General features: G+C 44.9%; 1 protein-coding gene across 2 annotated transcripts in view; it reads left to right on the top strand.

The window, feature by feature from the left end:
- The window catches only part of PRKCB (protein kinase C beta), a 367,575-nt gene that overhangs the window by 251,330 nt on the left and 89,791 nt on the right, over nucleotides 1–26,454 (top strand). For both annotated transcript variants that reach the window (XM_081554487.1, XM_081554486.1), the window contains exons 7-9: nucleotides 1,044–1,178; nucleotides 12,619–12,715; nucleotides 20,484–20,630. In XM_081554487.1, the coding sequence (XP_081410613.1) occupies nucleotides 1,044–1,178; nucleotides 12,619–12,715; nucleotides 20,484–20,630 (379 nt within the window). The remainder of the gene's footprint in view (nucleotides 1–1,043; nucleotides 1,179–12,618; nucleotides 12,716–20,483; nucleotides 20,631–26,454) is intronic.

The raw sequence follows: 26,454 nt of genomic DNA, 5'->3' as shown, positions 1-26,454 counted from the left end.
GCCAGCCACCTGCCAGGAGCTCTTTGCTAGCTGCCATGCAGGGTCTTCCCTGGCTAGTGCTCCAAGAACATGGCATCACTTTTTGATGCATCTGAGCTAACAGTTATGAGATACATCAGCCGATAGTTACTGAGCATGTGCTGTGTATAACAAGCACTGTATTAAGTGATCTGGCTTCACTGGTCATTTCATCCCCATTTTACCAATGGGGCTTAAAGAGGTTAAGAACAGGCCAGTGTCCCACAACAAGTACAGGGTAGGATGGGATTCAGTGACAGTCCAACTCCAGGGAAAAGTGAATGTGTTAGTTGCTCAGTCGTGTCCACTCTTTGAGACCCCATGGACTGTATCCCACCAGGTTCCTCTGTCCATGGAACTTCCCAGGTAAGAATGCTGGAGTGGGTAGCCATTCCCTTCTCCAGGGGATCTTCCTGACCCAGGGATAGAAGCTGGGTCTCCTGCATTGAAGGTAGATTCTTTACTGTCTGAGCCACCAGGGAAGCCCTCCAACTTCAGGGATCATGGGCCCAAAGCATGACTTCTTGCGGTGCCCCATTTCCTCCTTCCCCTCTCAGAGCAAAACTGGAGGCTCACTCATCTCAGCCTCCAGCAAGGACATGCCCTAGAACAGTTTCCCCCAGACTGGCCCCAGCAAGGCTCTTTCCTTCATACGTTTCCTCAACCTCATCGTCAACCTGCATGTGGCAAACACTCACACAATTACATGACTGGCATTCATAGTTCTTAGAGTGACCGTATCAGTAGGATTTCCTGAACATCGTGGATCCTGAACGTAAGGCAGTGCAAGTAGTTAGAACTACCTGGTCAGAGCTGGCCTAGCTCCTCTTCCTGTTTAACTACAGGCTGTAAAACAGAAAAGCTCTGCCTCCCTGGGGAGCTTGCCCCGGATGAAAACTGAATCTGTTTCTTGCAACAGCTTGTAATCTTTAAACATTCCTACCTTCGGGCTTTGTCCTCTTGTACATGTCATCTGCTTGAGAAATCACTGTAACCTCTACCTCCCTTTTTTTTCCTTCTTGCAGCCAGCTGAAAGAGTCGGACAAAGACAGGAGACTGTCTGTAGAGATTTGGGACTGGGATCTGACCAGCAGGAATGACTTCATGGGATCTTTGTCGTTTGGGATTTCTGAACTGCAGAAAGCTGGTGTTGATGGCTGGTAAGCAAACTCACTTTGAGAGCGACAGTACAGCTTGATCCATAGAAACACGAGATCGAGAATGGTTCCCTTTTTCTCCGGAATGGTTCTCCTTTTTCTCCCAAACGCTAAAGCAGAATCACAAGTGAAAGCTGGTAGATTGGCTCTGCCACATAGATAACATTTTATTTAGTTCTCACGCAAAAATTCCGTGGATGGAGGCGCCTGGTAGGCTACAGTCCATGGGGTCGCAAAGAGTCAGACGTGACTGAGCGACTTCACTTTCCTAGACTTTTCCATGCAAAATAAATAAATAAATAAAAAATAAGAAAGAAAGAATTAGTTGTCAATATTTTCAAAATCAGGAAATTTCCCAGAAAAGTCTGGGCCTGCAGGGTAACAAATGAGAACAGTTGAGTAGTTAATACCCACTTTTGACAGGAGGTGGTGGTGGTAGTGGTCTAGTAGGCTAAGTTGTGTCCAACTGTTGTGACCCCATGGACTGTAGCCCACCAGGCTCCTCTGTCTATGAGATATTTCAGGCAAGAATACTGGAGTGGGTTGCCATTTCCTATTCCACAGGATCTTCTTGGCCCAGGAATTGAACCCAGGTCTCCTACATTGCAGTCAGATTCTTTACTGATGGAGCAACCAGGGAAGCCCATTTGCTGCAGTCCTCATTAGTCCCTATTGTTTTACATCTGTCCCACTTTACACAGCTGTATGACTTGAGAGGCCCCATGGGCACTAAAATGGCTCTCAAACTTGACTTAAAAGGTATGTTTAATTCACTGTTAGATTTTGACTCCTTAAGAAGATGCCTCTTCATTAGGACTGCTTACCAGGCCTGGCCACCACAGTGCTAGGGGGTTACTGTCACATATGCTAAGTTGCTTCAGTTGTATCCGACTCTTTGTGACCTTGTGGACCCGCCCGGCTCCTCTGTCCATGAGGATTCTCCAGGCAAGAATACTGGAGTGGGTTGTCATGCCCTCCTCCAGGGGATCTTCCTGACCCAGGCATCGAACCCGCATCTGTTATATCTCCTGCATTGTCGGGTGGGTTCTTTACCACTAGCGCCACCTGGAAAGTCCTGGTTACTTTCACAGTCAGCTGCAGTATTTCCCTTGTTCTGGCATGATTGCTTCTAACAACAACAAAATCTTTGCCCTATATTCCCAGCGAAGAGGCTGGATAGGTCCTCTTTGGTGACTGTTTCTTTCCCAGCTATCTGAGCAGAGGAGTCAGAAGAGATGGTCCACCTTGGCACTAGAACTATGGGAGAAGTAGTAATTTGGCAGGGCTGGGGAGGGTACTCCTGTCTCTTTAAGAGAAATTGTCTCTTTTCTGAATGGCCCTTGCTCTGGACTTTCTCAGTTATAAGTGAAAGACAGTCAGAATCAAACTGGTTTAGCAAGAAAGAGAATGGATCATCGGGACCTCACAATGGACCTCGTGTCCTTTCCATTGTCCGCCTTACAACTTTACAGGAAGTTGTAAGGCATATAGGCATATGCCTATGCCTTTATCATAGGCATATTCATTTTATATATTTGTGCTCACTCCATCCTAGTCATTAGAAATACATCACGTATAAGACAGACATGCCCTTGTGAAACTTAGCTTCTAGAAAAGGATGAGAAAAGAAACCTTGAAGGAGAAATTACACAAATAACTAATCAGTGACAACATGGTGAGAGACGTGAAAGAATGCAGAAGCTGAGACCATAAAAAGAGTGTGCTGATAAGTTCACTTGTACCCTTTTTGGGGAACTTATCTACAAAACAGAAACAGAGTTACAGAAGCAGAAAACAAACTTATGGTTTCTGGGGCTCGGTGGAGGATAGAAGGGATAAATTGGGAGGTTGGGATTGATATAGACACACTACTATATATAAAATGGGGCTTCCCAGGTGACTCAGTGGTAAAGAATCTGCCTGCCAATGCAGGAGACGTGGATTCAATATCTGGGTCAGGAAGAAACCCTGGAGAAGAAAATGGCAACCCACTCCAGTATTCTTGTATGGAAAATCCAGTATTCTTGCCTGGAAAATCTCATGGACAGAGGAGCCTGGTTGGCTACAGTCCGTGGGGCCACAAAGTCAGACATGAAAAAGCAGGCATGCACATTCTATATATAAAATAGATAACTATTAATAATAAGTACCTGCTGTATAGCACAAGGAAGTCTACTCAGTGTTCTATAATGACCTATATGGAAAAAGAATCTAAAAAAGAGTGGATATAGGTATATGTATAATTAATTCACTTTGCTGTACAGCAGAAACTAATACAACATTATAAATTAACTATACTCCAATAAAATTTTTTAAAAAAATTTAAAAAGAAGTGTGCTAAAGCCCAGTCACAAAAGTTAAAGACATAATTCTCATAAAAAAAAAAGATAATGAGCATTTGTTAAAGTTTTCCTTAGCTCATGAGTGAGGAAGCTGGGAAGATGAATGCCTGATTCCATAAGTTTGAGGAATTTTTGTTGGGCTTCCCTGGTGGCTCAGACAGTAAAGAATGGGTTTGATCTCTGAACCAGGAAAATCCCCTGGAGAAGGGAATGGCTACCCAATATTCTTGCCTAGGAAATTCCACGGGCAGAGGAGACTGGTGGGCTGTGGTCCATGGGATCACAAAGAGTTGGACACAGCTGAGCAACTAACACTTTCACTTACACTTTCAGACAAAGGAATCCTGAAATAACTTGGCTAAGTTAGATGTAAAACTGGCTGCTGTTAAACAGGGCAGTAAAATCACAATTTTGGAGGTTATCGTATCTACCAGACTGAAGAAGAAAATCTCACCTCGGATTTCTAAAAGTTGACATCTGTCTTTGCAGACTTGGGAGACCATCTGTATCTTACTGGATTGTGTATAATAAATAATAGGACCAAGAGGAAGGAGATAACTAATTAGAAAATGCTCAAGCATGACATTGAAAGGTCACACCATCATCCTTTTGCCTTTTCCCCAAGTTCTGGATAATTTTTCTTGACATCTGGATGATTTGACTTTGCAGGCTCTCAGCGTTGCTACTCAGATTGCTTGTTCCTTCCTCTTTAAATCAAGTGTTAAGAGGCTAAACTGAAAGAATGCATGATCCCTGGGGGTATAAATGAGATAGGAGAGAGCATAATAATAATAATTATGATAACAATAGCTGCCTCTTATTGACTCTTTCTAGTGCCAGGCTCTGGGCTGATCTCTTCCCAGGTGTCCCGAAGTCATACATTGATACAGCGTTAGTCATATGTGTGGAAAAAATATAGCTGCTTTATTTTCTATAATGGACCTAGACTTTCTTATGCGGTTTTGTGACCTCCTGGCAGCCGAGGCGAAGGGAAACTTCACTGCACATGGTGGCTTCTGGGCTTCATTGCCGCAGGGTGATCAACCCTGCCTGGCCCCTGAACCAGCGCCCATAGAGGCAGGACAGTTCTCCCCCCAGCGCCCGGCTGTGGGGCATCCTCCTGGCTTTGTGCTGGAGTCCCAGGTCCTCGGCTCTTGCCTCTGGTTGTGAGGTCCCTTCACAGTGCCTGTCCTGTTTGTCCTACCCCGTGGGCCACTGCCAGGCCCCACCCTGCTCAGCGCGTCCATGACCTCTCATTTTTGAGCCTCCTGCGTGGAGATCCAGGAGCTTCATCTCAGAGCCCTCTGTCTTTCCCTCTGCAGCTGCTGCTAAGCTGTGGCCCTCCGTGCAGGTCTCTGCCCGGGGCTCTGGAGGCAGGGGGCCCAAGCCCTCTGCTTTCACCCCATCCTCCCCTCTCTCCTTCCTGTGGTTCTCCAGGCCCCTAAGGGCAGGGCTGTCTCCCACAAGGGCCACATCCTTCTTCCTCAGCCAGCGCCTGCCATGTCTCCTCCGCCGAAGCAAACGGCAGAGTGTAGAGAGGACAGAATGGTTTGATGATAAGGGACAGGCCACCAGGAGTAAGTCCAAATATGTTTGCATTTACACTTCCATCAGCCTTTACTTCTCCCAGCAGTTCTGGGTGGAACATTGTTCCCTGGATCAGAGTAGTTGATCAGTGGGTGAGGCGCACACAGCACATAAGTGATGTGCTGGAGATCAGGTCCAGGTCTCTGTGATGCCAGCACCTAAGCACCTACACATCCCGTTCTACCTCCTGGTATGGTGGAGGTCTAGAAGGCAGACTGGAAGCTTGGCTCTTCTGACCAGTTAGATGCCTTGTGACCTCAGACTTCACCACCTGTACCACAGCCTTCTTAGCAGGTCTGATTCCATTCATCAGGAGTAATTATAGCAACCCGCCTCCATCTATCTCTTGGGATAGTTGCGAAGTTGATGAAATAATAGTAGGAAGGGAACTTCTGCAAAAATAAAAGCCCTCTTCAAATGCTGTAGATAAAAATCCTCTTCAGATTTAGGGTCAAGACATCTATGATGCTGTCTTACCTTGAAATATATCAAATGCTAGGCATTTGGGTTGTTGACCCAGGAATTATTTTTTTAAACAGATATATTTTTAAAAATATTTATTCATTTGGCTGCATCGGGTCTTAGTTGCGTCATGCGGGATCTTTCACTGTGGTGCACGGACTCTCTAGTTGGAGTTCACGAGCTTAGTTGCTCCACGGCATGTGGGATCTTAGTTCCCCAACCAGGGATTGAACCCACGCCCCCTGCATTGCAAGGTGGATTCTAAACCATCAGACCACTGGGGAAGTCCCGACCCAGGAATTCTTTTAACCCTGTGTGATCTAGGGTGTGTCCCCTTCCCTCTGTGAGACCCAGTGTGCCCCTCTGGAAGGGGACACGCTCTCCGTGCTCGTCTGTGGTTCTCCTTTAAGGCCGCCTGGCAGAAACAGCAAGGAAAGCTCCCAGATGTGACGCACCAGCCCCAGGCCCTCAGCTGCTGCCAGTTCTGTGTCTGGTGTCCAACCCTCTCCTTTGTTTTCTAATTTTGTGTATTTTTACCATGTTCTTTCTCTCCCCTTGTTTTTTCAGAAGTTTATCTCTTTCACTGTTGTTTTTTTTCTTTCTTTCTTCAAAGAGTCTGGGATTTGTATATCAGTTCTGTGTTTCTCTTTTCTCCCTTCCTGTAGGTTTGTTTTATGGTTGTCTTTGAATTTCAGTTGAATATTTGGCTAATTTATTTTTTTCTCTCTTAACTTACCCTGCTCTTTAAAAATAACAAGGCAAGCATTGGCGAGAACAAAAATTTCTGTTTTGATACATCGCATTTGAGCTTTTGTGGCTTACTCGAAGTCTGCAGTTGTGTTTTTAATTTTCTTTCTAACATGCTTTTCCTTAGGCATGTTTTATAGCCTCTGGTCTTAACTTTTTTGTTTCCCATTTTATTACTAATGTTCAGTGACAGTTTTTGTGCTTTATAGCCAGAGAATATGGCCTGTGCATTTTACATGTTTTCCTCACCATTCTTTTTTTTTCAATTTAGCTTAGTGTATGGTCAGTGTTGCTAATTGTTCTGTGGACATTTCAATAGAAAGATTATATTTACTATTTGTAATCTTGGGCAACATCTTTCTAGTGGCCTCACATAGTCCATTCTTATAGCTATGCCTCAACTTACATAATAATATTCTTATTGTAAGATATGCAGTGTTTACCTATATAAATAATTCTACAGTAAACATAATGAAACCTTTGCTTTAATTATCTCAGTCGCTAAGTCGTGTCCAACTCTTGTGACTCTTGGACTGTCCATGGGATTTTCCAGGCAAGAATACTGGAATGGATTATTTCCTTCTCCAGGGGATCTTCCCGATGCAGGGATAAACCTGTGTCTCCTACATTAATAGGCAGATTTTTTACCACTGAACCACCTGGGAAGCCCTTGCCTTAATTATTTCCTAATAAATTCTTAAGCCTGGAATCAATAGCTTTGAGGATATATGCATTATCAATGCAGATGGTGATTGCAGCCATGAAATTAAAGGACGCTTACTCCTTGGAAGGAAGGTTATGACCAACCTAGACTGCATATTAAAAAGCAGAGACATTACTTTGTCAACAAAGGTCCATCTAGTCAAGGCTGTGGTTTTTCCAGTGGTCATGTATGGATGTGACAGTTGGACTATAAAGAAAGCTGAGCTCCGAAGAATTGATGCTTTTCAACTGTGGTGTTGGAGAAGACTCTTGAGAGTCCCTTGGACTGCAAGGAGATCCAACCAGTCCATCCTAAAGGAGATCAGTCCTGGGTGTTCATTGGAAGGACTGATGCTGAAGCTGAATCTCCAATACTTTGGCCACCTGATGGGAAGAGCTGACTCATTTGAAAAGACCTTGATGCTGGGAAAGATTGAAGGTGGGAGGAGAAGGGGACGACAGAGGATGAAATGGTTGGATGGCATCACCTACTCAATGGACATGGGTTTGGGTGGACTCCGGGAGTTGGTGATGGACAGGGAGGCCTGGCGTGCTGCAGTTCATGGGGTCACAAAGGGTCGGACACGGCTGAGTGACTGAACCGAACTGAAAGTATTTACCATGTTGTTCTATCATTTTTTTCAATCAATTTACATTCTCACCAGTGCTGTGTGAGACTTTTCATTTCACCCACACTTGTCAACATCTGGTATTATAAATTTCAAAGATGATGCAGAAGCTATACATATTTTGTTACTAATTATATATATATATATATATGTTTAGATAATGTACATGCATAATGTGATATACATTTTATATATACTTTTATAATATAAATATTTATTATTTGCATACATTTGTTACTAATTAGTTGAATGCTTTCATTTGTATATTGCCTTTTTTTTGTTTTCATAAGTGACTATGTACTGTGTTTTGCCTATCATTTTCTTATTAATTTAGAAGTTTTTATATAAGAGGGATAATACTGTCTTTGCTGCAATATATGTTGCAATATTCCCTTCTTTCATGTTGTATGTTAATTTTGGTAATATGCATTTTTTTCTTAGTGGTATATAAAACATTTCATTCAAATATAATTAGCATAATAAATATCAAGCCAACTGCCAGGAAAAGTTCTCAGGTTTGCCTCTAATGCCCTAATTGTTTACTGGATTATCCATCCTAGTGTTCACTGTCTCCAGTGGATTTTAAAACTTAGTAATTATATACTTTTTTTTCTGAAAGTAGTTTTTCCTAAGTTCAAATTGTTCCTGCTTCATAGATGTATTCACCTCTTGGAACTCACTGAAAATATGAGTTAGATATTTTTTGGAGTTTTGTTTCTTTTGACGGTGGTTCTATTTCATGGAAATTGGATTCCTCATTGTTTCTCTTTATTTGAGTGAGTTTCTTCACGTGCCCTCCATATAGAAGGGTGAACACAGAAATGTGAGTGTGTGTATGTGTTAGTCGCTCAGTCATGTCCGACACTTTGCGACCCCATGGACTGTAACCCTCCAGGCTCCTCTGTCCGTGGCATTCTCCAGGCAGGAACTCTGGAGTGGGTTGCCGTGCCCTTCTCCAGGGGATATTCCTGACCCAGGGATTGAACCTAGTTCTCTTGCATTTCAGGCAGATTCTTTACCTTCTGAGCTACCTACCAGGGAAGCCCAAGAAACCAAAGTGTCCTGTTCTAATCTATCATATCCAGATGAAGGGAGAAAGAAGTCTTTTGTATTTTTGAAATTCTTCTTTGTCAGGTTGGGGGTCCCAGTCCTATAGATACTGGGAGGACGGCTATGGCCTGAGACAGCTGCAAGCAGGCAGCCCTGCTACCCGATGGAGGGGCGTCTTCCGCCTGCCGGGTTTGTGTCTCTCAAAGTTGGAAGGGATCCCTGTTCCTCTTTTCTAATGGGTTCACTGTCCATATCCAGAGGCCATAGTGACAGCGAACTGGCCATAGCGAATGTGAGGGGTGGGGGGCGCCTGCTCTGACCAATGCCCCGGGTGCTGGTGGGTCCTGTAGCTCATGAATATGGATCAGAATTGGTGACCCTCATCCTATCTCTAGTGGTCTGATCCAGGGTTGCTAATGGGGTTCTGTGAGGTTCCCATTGACTGATCACAGCTGGTCAAGCCCCCTTAATGTATATCTTCCAAAAATACTTTCTACCCCAAATGGATTAGGTAGTGCATGATTGGGGTGTTGGCCATATAGAACCGTAACTGGACAAAGCTATTCTTCTGTTGGTATTGCTTCAGTTCTTGAGTTTACTGCAGAGAGAGTCTCAGAGGACCCTGATGTATCCTAAATGCGCTTTAGCCCTTGTGGTTTGCTGAGCTCTCATTTTAACAAAGTAAGGGGGCAGGCGTTAGTCTCAGAGCCTTTGATAAGCAACACCATCTACTTGGTTTTTTTTTTTTTTTTCCTCACTTTTTATTAGAGTATCGTTGCTTTACAATGTTATGTCATTTTCAGCTGTACAGCAAAGTGAATCAGCGATACGTATGAGTAACTTTGATTTGCATGTGTTTAATTTTTCACAGATACGTACTTTCTGCTTATAACAAATGATATTGGCTTTCTTTACGAGGAAGAGCTATAGAGTGTCCTTTTAAAGTGAATTTATTATTTAAAAAAGAGGTGATTAAATGAAAGCATTAAGTTGATAATAACATCCAGATTTAGCAAAACCCACAAAGGTGGATGAACTTTGCCAAAGACAGCTCCATGCTCTTTTACTAGTACTTTAATTTGTGGAACTTCCTGGAAGTCCTTGCTTTGTGTATAGCATCCTTCTTGATTTCCAGCAAAGATACAGATGTTCTCTTATTTTTATATTTCTTTGGGTAATTTCTGTGGAAGTTTGGAAGATGAGCATTGACTATTAATTGTGGAGGCATCCGGGCTCAAACTGGCATCTTGGCTTTGAGTCACCTATCTATTTTTAGAAGCTGCCGAGGAAGATTTGTGAATGGAGAAAAACATTGTGATGAAAACTGTAAATTTTGGTTAGGAAGTCTTTGGGAGCGAGGAATTTGGGGTTCTTTTTTTGCCCAATGACTTAATTGTCTTTGGAATGTCCCTTTTCCTTCCTCACGCTCATCTCAGTCTGACTAGATGAAAACATCTTTGTGGTCTAGAAACAAACTGAAACCATCTTGTTTATTATAATAGTATGAATATCAGTAACAATGGTGATGATGCCTTTTATTAACACTTGCTAAATACCAGATTTTATTTTCCTGGGCTCCAAAATCACTGCAGATGGTGACTGCAGCCATGAAATTAAAAGATGCTTGCTCCTTGGAAGAAAAGCTATGACAAACATAGACAGCATATTAAAAAGCGGAGACATCACTTTGGCAACAAAGGTCCATATAGTCAAAGCTATGGCTTTTCCAGCAGTCACGTATGGATGTGAGAGTTGGACCATAAAGAAGGCTGAGCACCGAAGAACTGATGCTTTTGAACTGTGGTGTTGGAGAAGACTCTTGAGAGTCTGTTGGACTACAAGGAGATCCAACCAGTCCATCCTAAAGGAAATCAGTCCTGAATATTCACTGAAAGGACTGATGCTGAAGCTGAAGCTCTAGTACTTTGACTACCTGATGTGAAGAGCCGACTCTGATGCTGGGAAAGATGGAAGGAGAAGGGAATGACAGAGGACGAGATGGTTGGATGGTATCATCGACTCAATGGACATGAGTTTGAGCAGGCTCCAGGAGACGGTGAAGGACAGGGAAGCCTGGCATGCTGCAGTCCGTGGGGTCACAAGGAGTCAGACATGACTGAGCACCAACAAAATGCCAGGCACCAGGCTTATCATCTTACATACATCATCATGTGTCAACTTCACCATAATCCTATGGAAAAGGCTTTTATTCCTGTTTGTATATGAGAAAAAGCAAGGCTCAAGGGATTTACCTAGCTCATTCAGTTACCCAAAGAGGCAAAGGAAGAGGTGAAATTTGGAACCAGGAATGGTTTGACTCCAAGACTTGTGTACTTTCTCAGGAGCTTGACTACCAGACACTTTAGGAAGGTGTCTGTGTAGAAAAACAGCATCGTTGAGAGAAGTTCATAGTCTTCCATGTGCTGCTGAGTGCTGAGTGGCAAGGTGGCAGTGTGTTACAGTGAAAGGGGGTAGAAATGCTGGGACAGCGTGATATGGTAGGAGAGCCTCCGCCTTCTTTCAGAATCAGAAAGCACTTTGTTGTTTTTTAGTCACTAATTCGTGTCCGATTCTTTGCGACCCCGTGAGTTGCAGCATGCCAGGCAGTACTCTTGGCTGGAAAATCCCATGGATGGAGGAGCCTGGTAGGCTGCAATCCATGGGGTCCTGAGGAGTCAGACACGACTGATCGACTTCACTTTCACTTTTCACTTCCATGCATTGGAGAAGGAAATGGCAACGCACTCCAGTGTTCTTGCCTGGAGAATCCCAGGGATGACGGAGCCTGGTGGGCTGACATCTATGGGGTCGCACAGAGTCGGACACGACTGAAGCGACTTAGCAGCAGCAGCAGCAGCAGCAGCAGGCTTCTCTGTCCTTCACTATCTCCTGGAGTTTGCTCAGACTCATGTCCATTGAGTTGGTAATGCTATCTAGCCATCTCAACTTCTCTTCTAGCCCTCAATCTTTCCCAGTATCAGGGTCTTTCCCAATGAGTGGGCTCTTCACATCAGGCTGCTGAGATATTGGAACTTCAGCATCAGTCCTTCCAATGAATATTCAGTGTTGATTTCCTTTAGGATAGATTGGTTTGATCTCCTTGCTATCCAAGGGACTCTCAGGAGTCTTCTCCAGCACCACAATTCAAAAGCATCAGTTCTTCGACACTCAGCCTTCTTTATGGTCCAACTATAACATCCATTAATGGCCCCCAAAAATGGATAGAAACACTGAGTGTTATAACCAAGAAAATCCTGTGTGTCTATGTGTGTGTAGAGGCTGACAAAGAACTTTGCATTCTATAAACATGTTTTTTCTGATGTCTTTCTGATGGTTATAAAAATATAAATGAGGGAAGAGATAGGGAGTATGGGATTGACATGTAAATACTGTTATATTTAAAATGGGTAATCAACAGAGTCCTACTGTATAGCACGGAGAACTTTGCTCAAAGTTATGTGGCAGCCCGGATGGGAGGGAAGTTTGAGAGAGAATGGATACGTGTGTGTGTGTGTATGTGTGTATATATATATGGATGAGTCCCTTTTCTGTCCACCTGAAACTATTACAACATTGTTAATTGGCTATACTCCAATATAAAACAAAAAGTTAAAAAGAAAAGCAAACCTCTTCCTGGAAAACCAACAGGGAGTTTGAGGTTTTTGTGCATGAGCCACCTGTTCTCCTTGTGTGGCCCTGCAATAAACCTTTCTCTGCTCGAAACAAAAGTTTCTCTGGTCCAAAATATATATGTGTGTATATATATATATAGCATACCTAGCTACACACACGGAGATACATCCCCAAACAAAAACCCATCAACACATGTTTTTAAAGAAGTTTTCTGTAGGCCCCTCTCCCTTATCCTAATCATCAGAATATTAAGTAGCATCATAGAATTTGTCTTTCCTTTGCTCCCTTTAGGTTTAAGTTACTGAGCCAGGAGGAGGGAGAGTACTTCAATGTCCCCGTGCCACCAGAAGGCAGTGAGGGCAACGAGGAACTGCGACAGAAATTTGAGGTGAGACGGCTTTCTTTCAGCATCAGTGGGAACTGGCTGAATCTGCCTCTGTACTGTTTTTCTTGTTCATGGTGTGATTTCTACCAAGGCCTTTCACGATCCTGGGCCTTTGAAATGTTGTTCCACCTCCCAGAAAACTACTTATCCTTCAAGATCTCAATTAAGTGTTCCCTGCCTTGTGACATCATTCTGCCTCCCTGTCTTCAGTCAGAGTTAGACCTTCCCTTAAAAGTGTTCATTCGCTACCTGGGTCATTTGGATGGTGGCTTGGACAGGAATGTCAGTAATGATGAATGAAAACAGTGGATAGGGTAGTGATCATATTTTAGAAGCTGAGTCAAGTAGGGTTGCTGAGGTCTGGAATCTGGATTTACATCTGTTGTCAGTGGGATGGTGCTGTATTAACAAATGGAATTAACCATGCTAGTAACTCCATGAAATACCTACAGATGCATCTTCCCAAGATTAAGAGCCTTTGGCTCTGACCTTGGGCAGTAGTGCTGGTCCATTTCTACCCCAGGCAAACCCCTTCTCCCCTGTTGGGGCCACATAAACTCCATTTTTCGGGAGTTTGGGACGTATATGGGACGCGAAGGTGTGTAGGACATATCCCAGTTTTACAAAGAAAATGCTTTGGGGAAATAGGTTTGAGTTCTTTCATTATGTGTGTATTGAGTGATTTTAAAGTAGTTTCATAAGGGAAAACACATTATTTTGTTCACAGGAACTTAATATATGAAGTCTGATGGGAAATCATCAATTCTAGATAAGCAATGATGGCCTACTAACTCTGAAAAAATGTATGAAGTATCTAAAATGAAATAGGTTGCTGTCATTGTTATTCATCAAATAATCACGCAAGCAAATAGAGGCAGAATGTGGCCAGGTAAAGTTCTGTGACAGAGAGGTCCATGGTGCTTTGAGAAGATGTAAGAGGGAAATATAATGTTGTCTAAGAGGACAGGGAAGGAGCCACTGAGGAAACAGCATGGGAGGATAACCAAGTAAAGAGGGGCTAAAAAGCCTTTCATTCCAAGAGGAGAGCAGGTGTAAAGGCCCTGTGGTGGGCAATCTATTGCAACTATGTGATGCTCAAAGACGGCCAGTGTGGCTGGAGCAGAGAGAGCAAAGTGTGTGTTCAAAGTGTGGCTGGGAGGTGGTGGGGGTCAGAGGAGAAGGACTGTGCTGGCCTTGGCAAGGGTTTGGGCATTTATTCCAAGAACCCTCTTAGAGTCCCCTCAACTTGATAGACATCATACTTGGATCCTGACCCTTGTCTTGAGCCTGCACCCTCCATAAAACCTGGTGATGGTTCTGACCCAGTGAGACTTCCCATCATGGAAGCAACTGGAGTAAACATGTTGGCCTTGGGCTCATCAGTCATTCTCCAGGGAACTTGATCACTGAGGATCATCCTCACAGGGCCACTGAAGCCCAGATGAGTGGATGAAAGGACTTTACCTCCTAGGAGAGTTAAGAACTGGACACTGGGAACTTTCCCACTGGTCCAGTGGTTAAGAATCCGCCTGCCAATGCAGGGGACACGGATTTGATTGCTGGTCTGGCAAGATCCCACATGCTGCGGGGCAGCTAAGCCCTGGCACCACAGCAACGGAGCCCACGTGCTGAAACTACTGAAGCCTGTGCCCCCTAGAGCCTGTGCTCCGCAACAAGAGGAGCCTCCACAATGAGAGGCCCAAGGACCGCAGCTAAGGAGTAGCCCCTGCTCGCTGCAACTAAAGAAAAGCCCATGTGCAGCAACGAAGACCCAGCATAGCCATAAATAAATAAATAAAAAAGAACTGGGCACTGATTTAAAAAAATAAGTAGGACTGGAGGGCAGGCCTTCCACAGAGCTCTTTCCAGCTCCTTCCCTCAACTTTCTGATGGAGTGGTGTCCGTTTGCTGCGGAGTTAAAAATATCCTCTTGTGGATAAAAAAAAATAAGACCAGTGTTTTCTTATATGAAATGAAGTCTCAGTTTTGCAAAATGATTTCTTCTGTCTTAGGGCAGCTGGGGTGACATTTCAGAACACCCAGGAAAACATTTCTTACATGAACAGAGCATTTGTCTGGGCCAGTTATTGGCTTCAAGGAAAGGGCTGTTTTATCTGTGTGCAACAAAACGTGTCCCTTTATTTCCCGCAAGAGCCTGCAAACGCTTGTTTATGCCTGAGTGGTAATCGCTCCACACCATAGTTTGTTGATTAAAAAAATGTTTCCAAGAGACCGAAAATTGTTCCCAGACACATAGAGGAATTTCAGTTGACCTTGAACGTGAGAAATGTAATCCCTGTGCAATAACCAATTAGCACCCAGAATGACTCAGAAATTACTTTCAAGCCTCTTATCTGGAGAAATTCTGAGTGACGGTAAAACCGAGCTGCAGAAATTGGCGTAATAGAATTTCATGGTAGGGTGAACTTGGTGAAGTTACTACTCATGGTCTGTTTCAGGACGTCGGAGGAGGCTGTTTGGAGACTTCTCTCCAGCCATGGTCTTGCTGATGGGCCGGGGAAGGCTCCATTTTGCTTGGTTCCAAATGGATCTTCTGACAGTTGTAGACATTTTTTTTTTTTTTGGTTGATTGTTCTATTTTTTATTAATATTTATTTATTTTTAATTGATTGATGATTGGTTTACAATATTGGTTTGATTTGTCATGCATCAACATGAATTAACCGTGGGTGTACATATATCCCCTCCCTCTCCAATCTCCTTCTCACTCTTTACCACCTCCCACCCATTCCTACCCTTCTAGGTTATTCCAGAGTCCCAGTTTGAGTTCCTGAGTCATGCAGCAAATTCCCATTGGCTATCTACATAACAACTTTTGATTTAATAAAATGCCCACTATTTGCTATTTATTAAGTGTTTTAGAAGTATTAACTCATATAATTCAATCCTTACAACCACCTTGATTGGTTGGTACTCCTATCATCCCCTTTTATCTTTTACAGATGAGGAAACTGAGACCCAGAGAGGTTAAGCAACTTTCTAACATCCCTCAGCTGGTCACTGTCTCACTTTGAGTTTCCCCAGAAACAGACTATCAGGATTCAAGAGCACATGGTTTCTTTAGGGGCTTCTCAGGTGGCGCTAGTGGTAAAGAACCTACCTGCCATGCTGGAGACATAAGAGACTCGGGTTCGATCCCTGGTTTGGGAAGATCCCCTGGAGGAGGGCGTGGCAACCCACTCCAGTATCCTTGCCTGGAGAATTCCATGGAAAGAGGAGCTTGGCAGTGACCCCAGGAAGCATCTAGCATAGTGGGGAAGTGAGGCAGGGAGAGGAATGGAGTTGGGAAAGAATATACTATCAGCAAGGTACCACTGTGGGGGTTTAATCCTGCTTTAGCTGGGGTTTGGCAAGGGCTGCAGGGTTTCCAGTTAAGGAGCAGGCAGCTGAATTATTATCCACCAGTCCCCTTCCATCACTGGCTGCTTCTGGGGAATTAACTTGCCAGCAGTTTCAACTTGGCTTGCCAGTGGACTATGCTTGCTCCTGCAGTCAGGAAATGAGCCTGTAGACAGAATCACAGGTGTCAGCAGCCAGCAGCCCAGGTGTAGAGAGGAGGGGGGCCAATGGGTCTTGGCTGGATGACTGGGGCTACATCTGTGCAGCGTAGCCTGTGCTGTTCAGGTGGTTCGAGAGCCAGCCTGCCTGCATTTGAGTCCCAGCTCTGTCCCTTCCTTGCTGGGTGCTGAAGGCAGGTTACTTTATCTCTGAGCTTTTGATTCCCCATCTGCAAAGTAGGGGTATCATGACACTTCTGCTCTCTGGAGGTTCTATGGCAGTGAATGAGATGATGCACTTTAAACAGTCTGGGAACTTCCCTGGTGCTCCAGTGGCTAAGACTCTGCGCTCCCAGTGCAGGGGGTCCAGGTTTGACCCCTGGTCAGGGAACTAGATCCCGCATGTCGCAACTAAGACCTGGTGCAGCCAAATTAAAAAAAATTGAATAAGTAAACCAGACTGGCGTGTGATATTATTCAGATATCAGTCCATCATAATCATCCTCCTAGAATACATGCAGAATAAATAATGCTCTGGACCTGCACCTCCTGGTGTTTGGAAGGGCTGCTTGGGGGTTCAGAGCATCAACATGGACTTGTAGCCTACTGGGGTCTCTGCCACCACTGCTGGGTGTAGAAGTGCCCTAGGAGCTCCTTGCAGAGGGTGAGGGTGGTAGAGGAGTTTAGTTTAAGCCAAGACAGGCATTCTTCATATGAAACGGAGTCCTGGAGCCTGGCATCCCAGACACCTTCACTCTCCCCTCTTGCAGCCTGGCAAGAGGCAGGGCTCTTTCTCAGAAGCGCCTCTGTCTGCTCTCTCTTTGAGCACCGAGTCCTGGGGCTCTAAATTGCAGACATGAAAAGGCAACCATTAGTATATTAGTGTTTCTGAAGGCATATCCGGCCCAGCAAGGTGGAGGAGAATTTAAATTTGGGCCTCAGTTTTAAAATGTGTTTGCTGTTTGATGGAGGACCTTGCTAGGCACGAGGTGGCTGGGAGTTCAGAGGGATGCAGGACAGGATTCTTGTCCTCCAAAGATCGCAAGCCCAAATGTGTTTAGGATCTGGGCAGATAACAAGGAGTGGAGAGAGCTTGGTATGAGACAGCAGGGCTGGTGGGGAGAGTGGTAAATGAGATAAACTGGAGCCCGTATGTCCCATCTACAGGCCTTATGGATGGGCCCAGTGTTGCCAGATCTACTTCTTTAGAAGAAGCTGGAATTTGGGTTTTTAATAGGACATCTCCTAATTTTTAACGGATGTCAAGTAATTTAAATATTAGTGCAGACCAGGCCAAAAGGCTATTAGACTTCTGATCTAGCATCTAGAGGCTAAGATAACATTTTTAGTTCAGGCTCTGATAACAAAAAAGCCATAGACTAAGTGGCTTAGGCAACATTTATTTCTCATAGTTCTGGAGGCTGGAGAGTCTAGGATCAAGGTGCCAGCAGAATTGTTGTCTGGTGAGGGTCTGCTTCCTGGTTCATAGCTGTCTTCTCACTGTGTCCTCACATGTGGAAGGAGCAAAGGAACTCTCCTGAGTCTCTTTAAGCAGGGTGCTAATCCCGTCCATGAGGGCTCCACCCTCATGCCCTAATCCCCTCCCATAGGCCCCACCTCCTAACACCATCACCTTTGAGGTTTTGGGTGTCAACATGTATCAGCTTTGGGAAGGACACAGACATCTGTCTACAGCATAAGCCCACTTCACCTAAGAGGAAAGTCACACAAGCAAATTGAGATGGAGTGTGGAATTCAGAAGAGAGAAGGTTGCTTACACGACTGAGGAATGAAGCTGTTTCCCACTTGCTGCTGCTTGAAAAACAGGGGGAAAAAATTTTCCTCTAAGAAATCAAAGAGAGAAATAGGAAAGTGAACATGCCTCACTCCTTCCCCTTTGGTGGAGTGTGCTGGGCTCTACAGGTGGAGGGAAGCAGATCTCAGGGCTGGAACAGGGACTGAGGGCCAGGCACGGTCAGGACATGGATCTTCATGGGCTGGAGATTGGAGTGTGTGAATCAGGTGGGCCCTGAGTCAGGGTTCAGAGACATCATAATAAAGCAAGGGGATGGTGGGGTGGGAGGGAAATAGTGGGGCAGGAGGAAGGGAGGGAACGTGTTTGATCAGGATAGCCTGGGAAAATCTCTGGGAGCTGGAGGGTGAGGATTTGGGATGATGGGAGGACATGGCCTTCAAAAGCAATGTGGCTTCTGTGCTAGACTCTTTTCTTTCTTTTCTAAAAGTTTTTTTTTTTATTTTAATATGGACCATTTTTAAAGTCTTCATTGAATTTGCTACAAACTGTTTCATTTTATGTTCTGGTTTTTTGGCCCTTTAAAGGCCTGTAGGATCTTAGCTACCTGACCAGGGATCGAACCCACACTCCTTGCATTGAAAGGCGAAGTCTTAACCACTGGACCACCAGAGAGGTCCCTAAGCTCTTTTCTTGTTTGCTGTTTCCCTGGTGATCTGTTTTTAACTACCCCCTCTATGCCTTAACCCTCAAATCCATCTCCAGTTCTTATGTCATTTCTTAACCTGAAACCCACATGATACAACTGCTCACTGGGTATTTATTTACACTGGGTTGTCCCGGAGACACTTAAATCTCAACAAATCTTTATTAAAAAATAACTGGACCAAGAATCCTCTCGAATACATTGCTAGTAACCAAAATGTGGAAACAACACAAATGCCTGTAAACAAGAGAATGGATGAACTTAAACAGTGAATGCTACTCAGCAGTACAAAAGCAAACCACTGATTCGTGCATGCAGCAAATGATGTGAGTGAATTTCAAGACCATTATGATGAGTGAGAGAAGCCAGGTGCGAAAAACTACATACCCCACGGAGGAAAACTTAACCGTCTCACAGTATGTCCAATGCCAAGCGTGTGGGTTTTCCATCCCAAGAAATTCTCCAGTGCTCTATGGACACCAACTAGGTGTTCTACAGTTTAATTCAGTTTGTACTCTAGCTACTGAGAGTCAGCACAAACCTCATAGGTTAAGGGCTCAGTCCTACAGGACATCCCCCCTGCAACTTTAGACTCCAGTTATAAATATGTTGGTCTCCTATTCTCCCCTGATTTCACGGAATCTGTTGCCATTCGGAGGCATCATTCTGCTACTCACAATAGCAAGCCTCTCCCCAATTGCACTGAGGACCAACATGGGCCTCATCCATCCATTCATCCAACAAAATATTTAGCTAGAGACTTTGCTGGTTGTCTGGGATATTGTGGAATATAAGTCATACTCCCTGCCCTGGAAGGTTTCCAGTCTGTTGGGAAAGCAAGTGACCAGACAGTTATCCTGCAGCATAGACGGGAAGTGAGGTGGATGAAGGGAGCAGATAGGGACGTCTTATCCAGACAGAGAATCCAGGAAGACTTCCCCGAGGAAGTGAGAACATGGAGCAGGGGGTAACTAGGTTGGTGAAGGGGAGAGAATAGTCATTCACACAGGAGCAGCAGTAAGTGTAAAGGCCCTGAGGTAGGAGGGCCTGGGACTCAAGGATGTGAAAGGACGATGAAGCTGGGTTGTAGGGAAGAAGGACCCAAGAAGTGAATAGATTGGAAAAGCAGGTAGAGCCTGATCAGACTGGGTCATCTGGGCCTGTGAAAGCACCAAGGTCTTTATCTTAAAAATGATGGGTCACTGCTGAAGCATTTTAAGCTTGGTTGACTCGGTTGAGTGTGAAGAAGCGGAAGTCACAGTGTGTGTGTGTTAGTCGCTCAGCTGTGTCCCACTCCTTGAGACCTCATGGACTGTAGCCCGCTAGGCCCCTCTGTCTTTGGAATTCTCCAGGCCAGAATACTGGAGTGGGTTGCCATTCCCTTCTCCAGGGGAATTTTCCCAATCCAGGAATCAAACCGGAGTGTCCCGCATTGCAGGCAGATTTTTTACCATCTGAGCCACCAGGGAAGCCGTGAAAGTCACAGTTGCTGCATGTAAAGCCCAGAGTGGAGGGAGACAGGGTGGGTTGTCCGGGTGGAGATGGAAGGGAGAAGGAATTCTCGAGATAGCTGGGAGGAAGCAATGACAGTTTCAGGTGGCGGATGAGAGACTAGGGATAAAAGAAAAAGTCTGGCCTTCACATTTTGAGTTTGCACTGTGGATACTGGGCTGTGCTTTTCACCGAGTTGGGCATAAGTTGCAGGATCCACAGCTTGCCGCCGTGCTTGAGTTTGAACGCTTACGCAGGCGTCCTCAAACTCTGACGATGTTTTCTGTGTGCCTCTCCCTCCAGAGAGCCAAGGTCGGTCCTGGGCCCAAGACTCCTGAAGAAAAGACGACCAACACCATCTCCAAATTTGACAACAACGGCAACAGGGACCGGATGAAACTGACTGATTTTAACTTCCTGATGGTGCTGGGAAAAGGCAGCTTTGGCAAGGTACAGTGTGGCTGGGTGGAGGCACCTGCTGCAGAAGGAACCAGCTAACAAGGCAGGCACATTTGCTGTTCACATGGGGCTTATGTTCCAGTGAGGGAGAGAGTGAAAAGTAAATAGAGCTGCACTCCCGTTGGTAACCAGTACTGTGAAGGAAATAAATGGAGTGCTGTGTCACAGGCAGATAAAGAAGGGACCCACTCAGGGGACGAATTGAGAGAGTAACATAAATACACTACCATGTATAAAGTAGATAGCTAGTGGTTCCCTGTGCTGTATAGCAGAGGGAGCTCAGCTCTGTGCTCTGTGATGACCTAGAGGGGTGGGATGGGGGGGTGAGAGGGAAGCTCAAGAGGGAGGGGGTTTTATATATACTTATAGCTGATTCACGTTGTTGTACAGCAGAAACTAGCACATCACTGTAAAGCAATGATACTCTGATTAAAAAGTAAGTTTTTAAAACAGAAAGGACCTAGTCAGACAGAAAATGATGTAGAAACTGAGACCTGAAGGATGAGAATTAACCAGCCGTATGTTCAGAGACCTAGGAAAGATTGTTTATGGCAGAGAGAATGGCAAGTGCAAAGGCCCTGAGGTAGGGAAGGGCTGGGCACATTCTAGGCACTGTCAGAAGGTGCTGGGGCCAAAATGCCATGAGCTGGGGGAGGTTGTGGGATGTGAGGTTGCAGAGGTGGGAGGGGCCTGATCTTGAAGAGCCTTGAGAGTGGTGATGAGGAGTTTGGATTTGATTCACAGTGCAGTGAGGAGCCATTGAGAATCTTAAGCGGAGAAGTGACATGATCAGATTTGGTTTTGGAAAAAAATCACTCTTGCGGCTGAGAATGGAGGTGGTTCTTTTCAAACAGCCGCATGGTTGAAGGATGTCCCTGGGACTTGTAGAGCGATTCTGGATGCTTTTATAGACATCAGGAGATGCTGTTTTACTGAAGCTGAGATTGTGTTATAAGTATTCCTGACTTGTTTAGTGTTGTTTTGAGTCCTTTAATCCCTGTGTGTGCCACCAACACGTCTCTCATCAATCTCATTCCATGAACTCAGGTGTGCAAAAAATATCAAATTTCTTCCCCATCTCTATAGCTTAAGTCAAAAATCTGGGAATTATCCTCTACTCCTCCATGGTCCCCTTCTTACCCCAGGTCTGCATAATCGTGAGTCTGGATAGGTCCTCCTACAAAGTATATCGTGAATTTACTGAGTTTTCTCCATCTTCACTAATTCAGTCCTAATCTATATCATACATTACCACCTGGACCACTGCAGACATTCCCAACTGGTTACCCTGCTTCCACTCTGGTGACCTGTAATTAATACACTTCCGTGCCATGGCCATAGTTATGTTTAAAAACTTTACATTAGGTCAAATCACTCCCCTGCTTGAAATCCTCCAGTGGCTTCATAAACAGAGTACATTCTATCCTGTGTCCTTGGCTTACATCGCTCTTTAAACTCTGATCCTTGTTCTCTGTTTGATGCCTTCTTTTCCTTTCCTTCTCCCCACCACCCACTGTGCTTGGGCTACATGGAGGTTCTTTGAAACGTACAAAGCTCCTTCCTCTCTTAGAGCTTCTGTAATGCTGTTCCCTTCCTTTATTCTTTGCAGAACTGGCTCTTTCTGGTAATTTCCATCTCTACTTAGATGTCGCCTCTTCTGAGAAGCCTTCCCTGACCACCGCTCAAAGAGCCATGCATTTGTTCTCCATTATATTTAACTCTCCCAGCACCCCCCACCAGCTGATACTGCTCTTGCTTGTCTGTTAATTTGTCTCCTCATTCTAAGATCTGGGCTCCACAAGAGCCGGGAGCTGTGTCATGTTCACCACCCTACTTCCAGTGCCTGTGGGTTGAATTCGTTCAGGACCCAGACTGAATGCATGAATTTTCTCGAAGGGCCACAAGATCCGTCCCTCTACTGCAGTGGAATAAGAAATCTGAGATGGTGGCCCAAAGGTGGAAGAGCCTTGGCAGGGAGTGGGAATAGAGAGTAGGAGCCCAGAATAAGATTGCTGAGCAGCCTGGAGGTCTGAGAGGCTAGAGAATCAGCAGCGGTGATAGTAGAGGTCCACGCCATTGTGTGCTTTTTGCCAGCAGCTCTGAGCGGCCTGAGGGTGGAGATGGAGTAATGTCAATAGATGGTGGATTTGAGCTAAGGATGGGGATTAGCCCTAGAAGATCACGGTAATAAGGGAGTCAGGGTTTCAGGGGAGAGGGATGTCCACTGCAGATCCAACAAGAGCCTGTTCTAGCGGGTACTCAGGAAAACTGTACTGAATAAATGAGTTACAGTGGCATCTAGACCGGAGGGCGGGTACTCAGGAAAACTGTACTGAATAAATGAGTTACAGTGGCATCTAGACCGGAGGAAGTCGTAGCAGGAAGAGGTTTATCTCCTTGGTGTGGGAAAGAAGTCTAGAGGCCTAGGGGTGAGAAACAAGTGGATGAGGCCAAGAGATTTTTTTTTCTTTAGATTCTAAAACCATGATTCTTGCTCTTTTGTAGATGTTCTACTCTTTCTTTCTGGAAGCTTTTTAGTTTTAGTTTTTAAGATTTATTTATTTGATGGCACTGAGTCTTAGTTGCGGTACGTGCTTAGTCTCTTAGTCGTGTCCGGCTCTTTGCAACCCCATGGACTGTAGCCCGCCAGGCTCCTCTGTCCATGGGGATTCTCGAAGAATACTGGAGTGGGTCACCATGCCCTTCTCTAGGGGCATAAGGGATCTTTATTGCTGCGTTCGAACATTTAGTTGTGGTGTGCAGGATCTATTTCCCTGACCGGGGATAGAACCTGGGCCCCCTGCATTGGGAGCACGGAGTCTTAGCCACTGGACCACCAGGGAAGTTCCAAGGCCAGGAGATTTAAAATGCTAGAAAGACTCGGGGCATTAGGATTTCAAAGGTGGGGTGGTTTCCATGATGACAAGGAAGAAGGTGGCCTACATGAAGAAGAGGTTCTAATAAGCTGAGGCTGTCAGGCAGCTTTAAAAATTAAATTATATTTTTAATAAGCAGTATATTCACATGGTTCATAATTAAAAGGATATTAGGTTCACATCTTTCTGTGCCCCCTCCCTACTACTGCCCCTCCATATATAAGCTATTTTGTTGATTTAATTTGCATCTTTCCAGATTTCTCCCTGCTTATTTAACAAATATAAATATGCATGTTTATTCTTGTCCTTGATGTCTCAAAAGTTAACAGAGTGCACACACAATTCTTCACCTTTTGGATCACTCAGCAAATTGGAGAGGTTTTTCTTTGGCCGTGCTGGGTCTTCACTGCTGTGTGGGCTTTTCTCTAGGTGGGGCAAGGAGGCACTCTAGGCAACTACTCTCTGGTTGCGGTGGGCAGGCTTCTCATTGGGGTGGCTTCTCTTGTTGTGGAGCACTGGGCTCTAGGGTGCTTGAGCTTCAGTTGTTGCAACTCCAGGGCTCTAGAACCCAGGCTCAGTAGTTGTGGTACTTGGGCTTAGTTGCTCCTCAGCATGTAGGATCTTCCCGGACCAGGGATCGAACCTATGCCCGATTGGCAGGCAGATTCTTTACCACTGAGCCACCAGGGAAGCCCTGATTGGGAAGTTTTTGACTGAGGAGTGGAAGTTCCGGAGGGTGTTGTGAAAAGGACTAGGTTTGGGGTGTGGGGGGGGGTAGAGAAATTGGAGAGTGGGTCCTTGGGGAACAGTGAGGGAATTAGAGAGAATAAATCTTGCGTTTCCATGGAAACAGTTATAATAATTGAGAGTTCTGTTCCAGTCTGGGATGTGGCATCAAATGAATCACGGAGGAAAACAACAGTATGTCATGAAAGCAACTAGGATAACAAAAACCTCTACCATCCTTTAAAACATAGAGCAATCCTGGGCAACTCGCGTTTTGCCAACCACGGTTTTAAATGAATGTGGTTTTATATTTGAATGTCTACTTTTTACCGTTTTGTAATCTTGTTGGCTATATACATCAAATCCCGTACATGGAAGAACACAGCAGCAGTAATGCTCCCCCTTCCAAAGATGAAAGACGTGGACCTTTGGGTAATCTGTTCACACCTCCCCTCCCCCAGGCCCACAGTGTCAGATATGGCTCAGAAAAACCTGCTGTTCAGCACAGCACTAATTTGTGGAGCGACTAGGGAGTGACACAAGCGTTTTGCTAAGACCTGTGAAAATGAAGCAAGGGACAAAGCAAGTGTGAAGGCCGTTGAGTTCCAAATGAGTAAACCCTGTTTCAAAAACTTGAAAAAGAGGCACAGTTTGGAGAGTTAGCTTGCTTTCCTGGCCATGAGAGAGTGTTTCCCCAGGAGGGTCATCGTACTAGGGTGGGGCATCTCAGCATCTCTGCCTTCCTTGGAGACTGATGGCCTCTAGAACTCTTGTTGCAGAGCATTTGCGTGTATTATTCTTTTGTTGTTTAATGTTAATTTTTATAGTTTGATCCTTTGCTCTATTTAATATGATTTCTTATTTTATATATTTGTTTACCTGTTGGGCCGCGTTGAGTCTTAGTTGTGGCATGTAGCATCTTCATTGCGGCATGCAGACTCTGTAGTTGAGGCACGTGGGCTCTGGAGCGCGAGGGCTCAGAGTTGTGGTGCATGGGCTTTGTTGCTTCTCGGCATGTGGGATCTTAATTCCCCAACCAGGGATCGAACCCTTGTCTCCTGCATTGCAAGATGTATTGTTAACCACTGGACCACCAGAAAAGTCCCTTTTATGATTTCTTGAACCTGTGATTTCTGCTTTGCCCACCTTTACACTTTTCAAGAATTTAACCTCTGTGGTTGTAGAGTGATTTCTGTGGTTAAAACTGTGCACCAAATATGAAAATTGGACAGATAGGCACTGTCCAGACCAATTATACAAGTGAAGTTTGTAAAGTAAACAGAGAAAGTCCCTGTTAAGGTATATACGTGTGTGTGGTCTGTGTGTGCTCAGTTGCTTAGTCATGTCCGACTCTTCGTGACCCCATGGACTGTAGCCCGCCAGGTTCCTCTGTCCATGGGAGTCTCCAGGCAAAAATACTGGAGTGGCATGCCATTTCCTTCTCCCAGGAATCTTCCCAACCCAGAATCAAACCTGTGTCTCCTGCAGTTCCTGCATTGCAGGCAGATTCTTTACCACTGAGCCACTTGGAAAGACCTGATAAGGTATATACACAGTGCAAATACAACTGTTTACATTATAAACGTGATTCCCCTAATTCTGAAGTACTACCATGATAAGTGGGCTTCCCAGGTGGTGCTAGTGGCAAAGAACCCACCTGCCAGTGCTGGAGACATAAGAGACACGGGTTCAATCCCTGGGTCAGGAAGATCCCCTGGAGGAAGGCATAGCAACCCCCTCCAGTGTTCTTACCTGGAGAATCCCACGGACAGAGGAGCCTGGAGGGCTACAGTCCAGAGGATCATGCAGAGTCGGACATGATTGAAGCAGCTTAGCATGCATGCATGCATGCCTGCACCGTGATGAATATCCATTGAATATTATTTAATTAATGCTAATATCACTTGCCTTCTGACACCAGATGTGCTTGTGGTAATGATTTGTCTGATCCAGATCTTTTTAGAAAATTATGCTGGGAAGTTTGCGTGAGGGTTTTCTTATTATTTCCTTATACTTGTGGACTCTTGCTCATGGAGAGTACTGGCCAACTGGGGGACTTAGGGGTGTAGGGAGGGCAGGTACATGTCATGGTGGACATATAGGTAACATAAAAAAGCTCAAATCCAGCAGCACAAAAGATCTATCACAGGAAATGATCAGAAGTAGAAAAAATGAAAATAGCCCAAATGTTCATCAGTAGTATGAAAGTTAAA

Source organism: Giraffa tippelskirchi, chromosome 13, assembly GCF_054371585.1.
Source record: "Giraffa tippelskirchi isolate mGirTip1 chromosome 13, T2T-mGirTip1v1.2.pri, whole genome shotgun sequence".
Lineage (NCBI taxonomy): Eukaryota > Metazoa > Chordata > Mammalia > Artiodactyla > Giraffidae > Giraffa > Giraffa tippelskirchi.
This window is presented reverse-complemented; position numbering and strand designations above follow the sequence as displayed.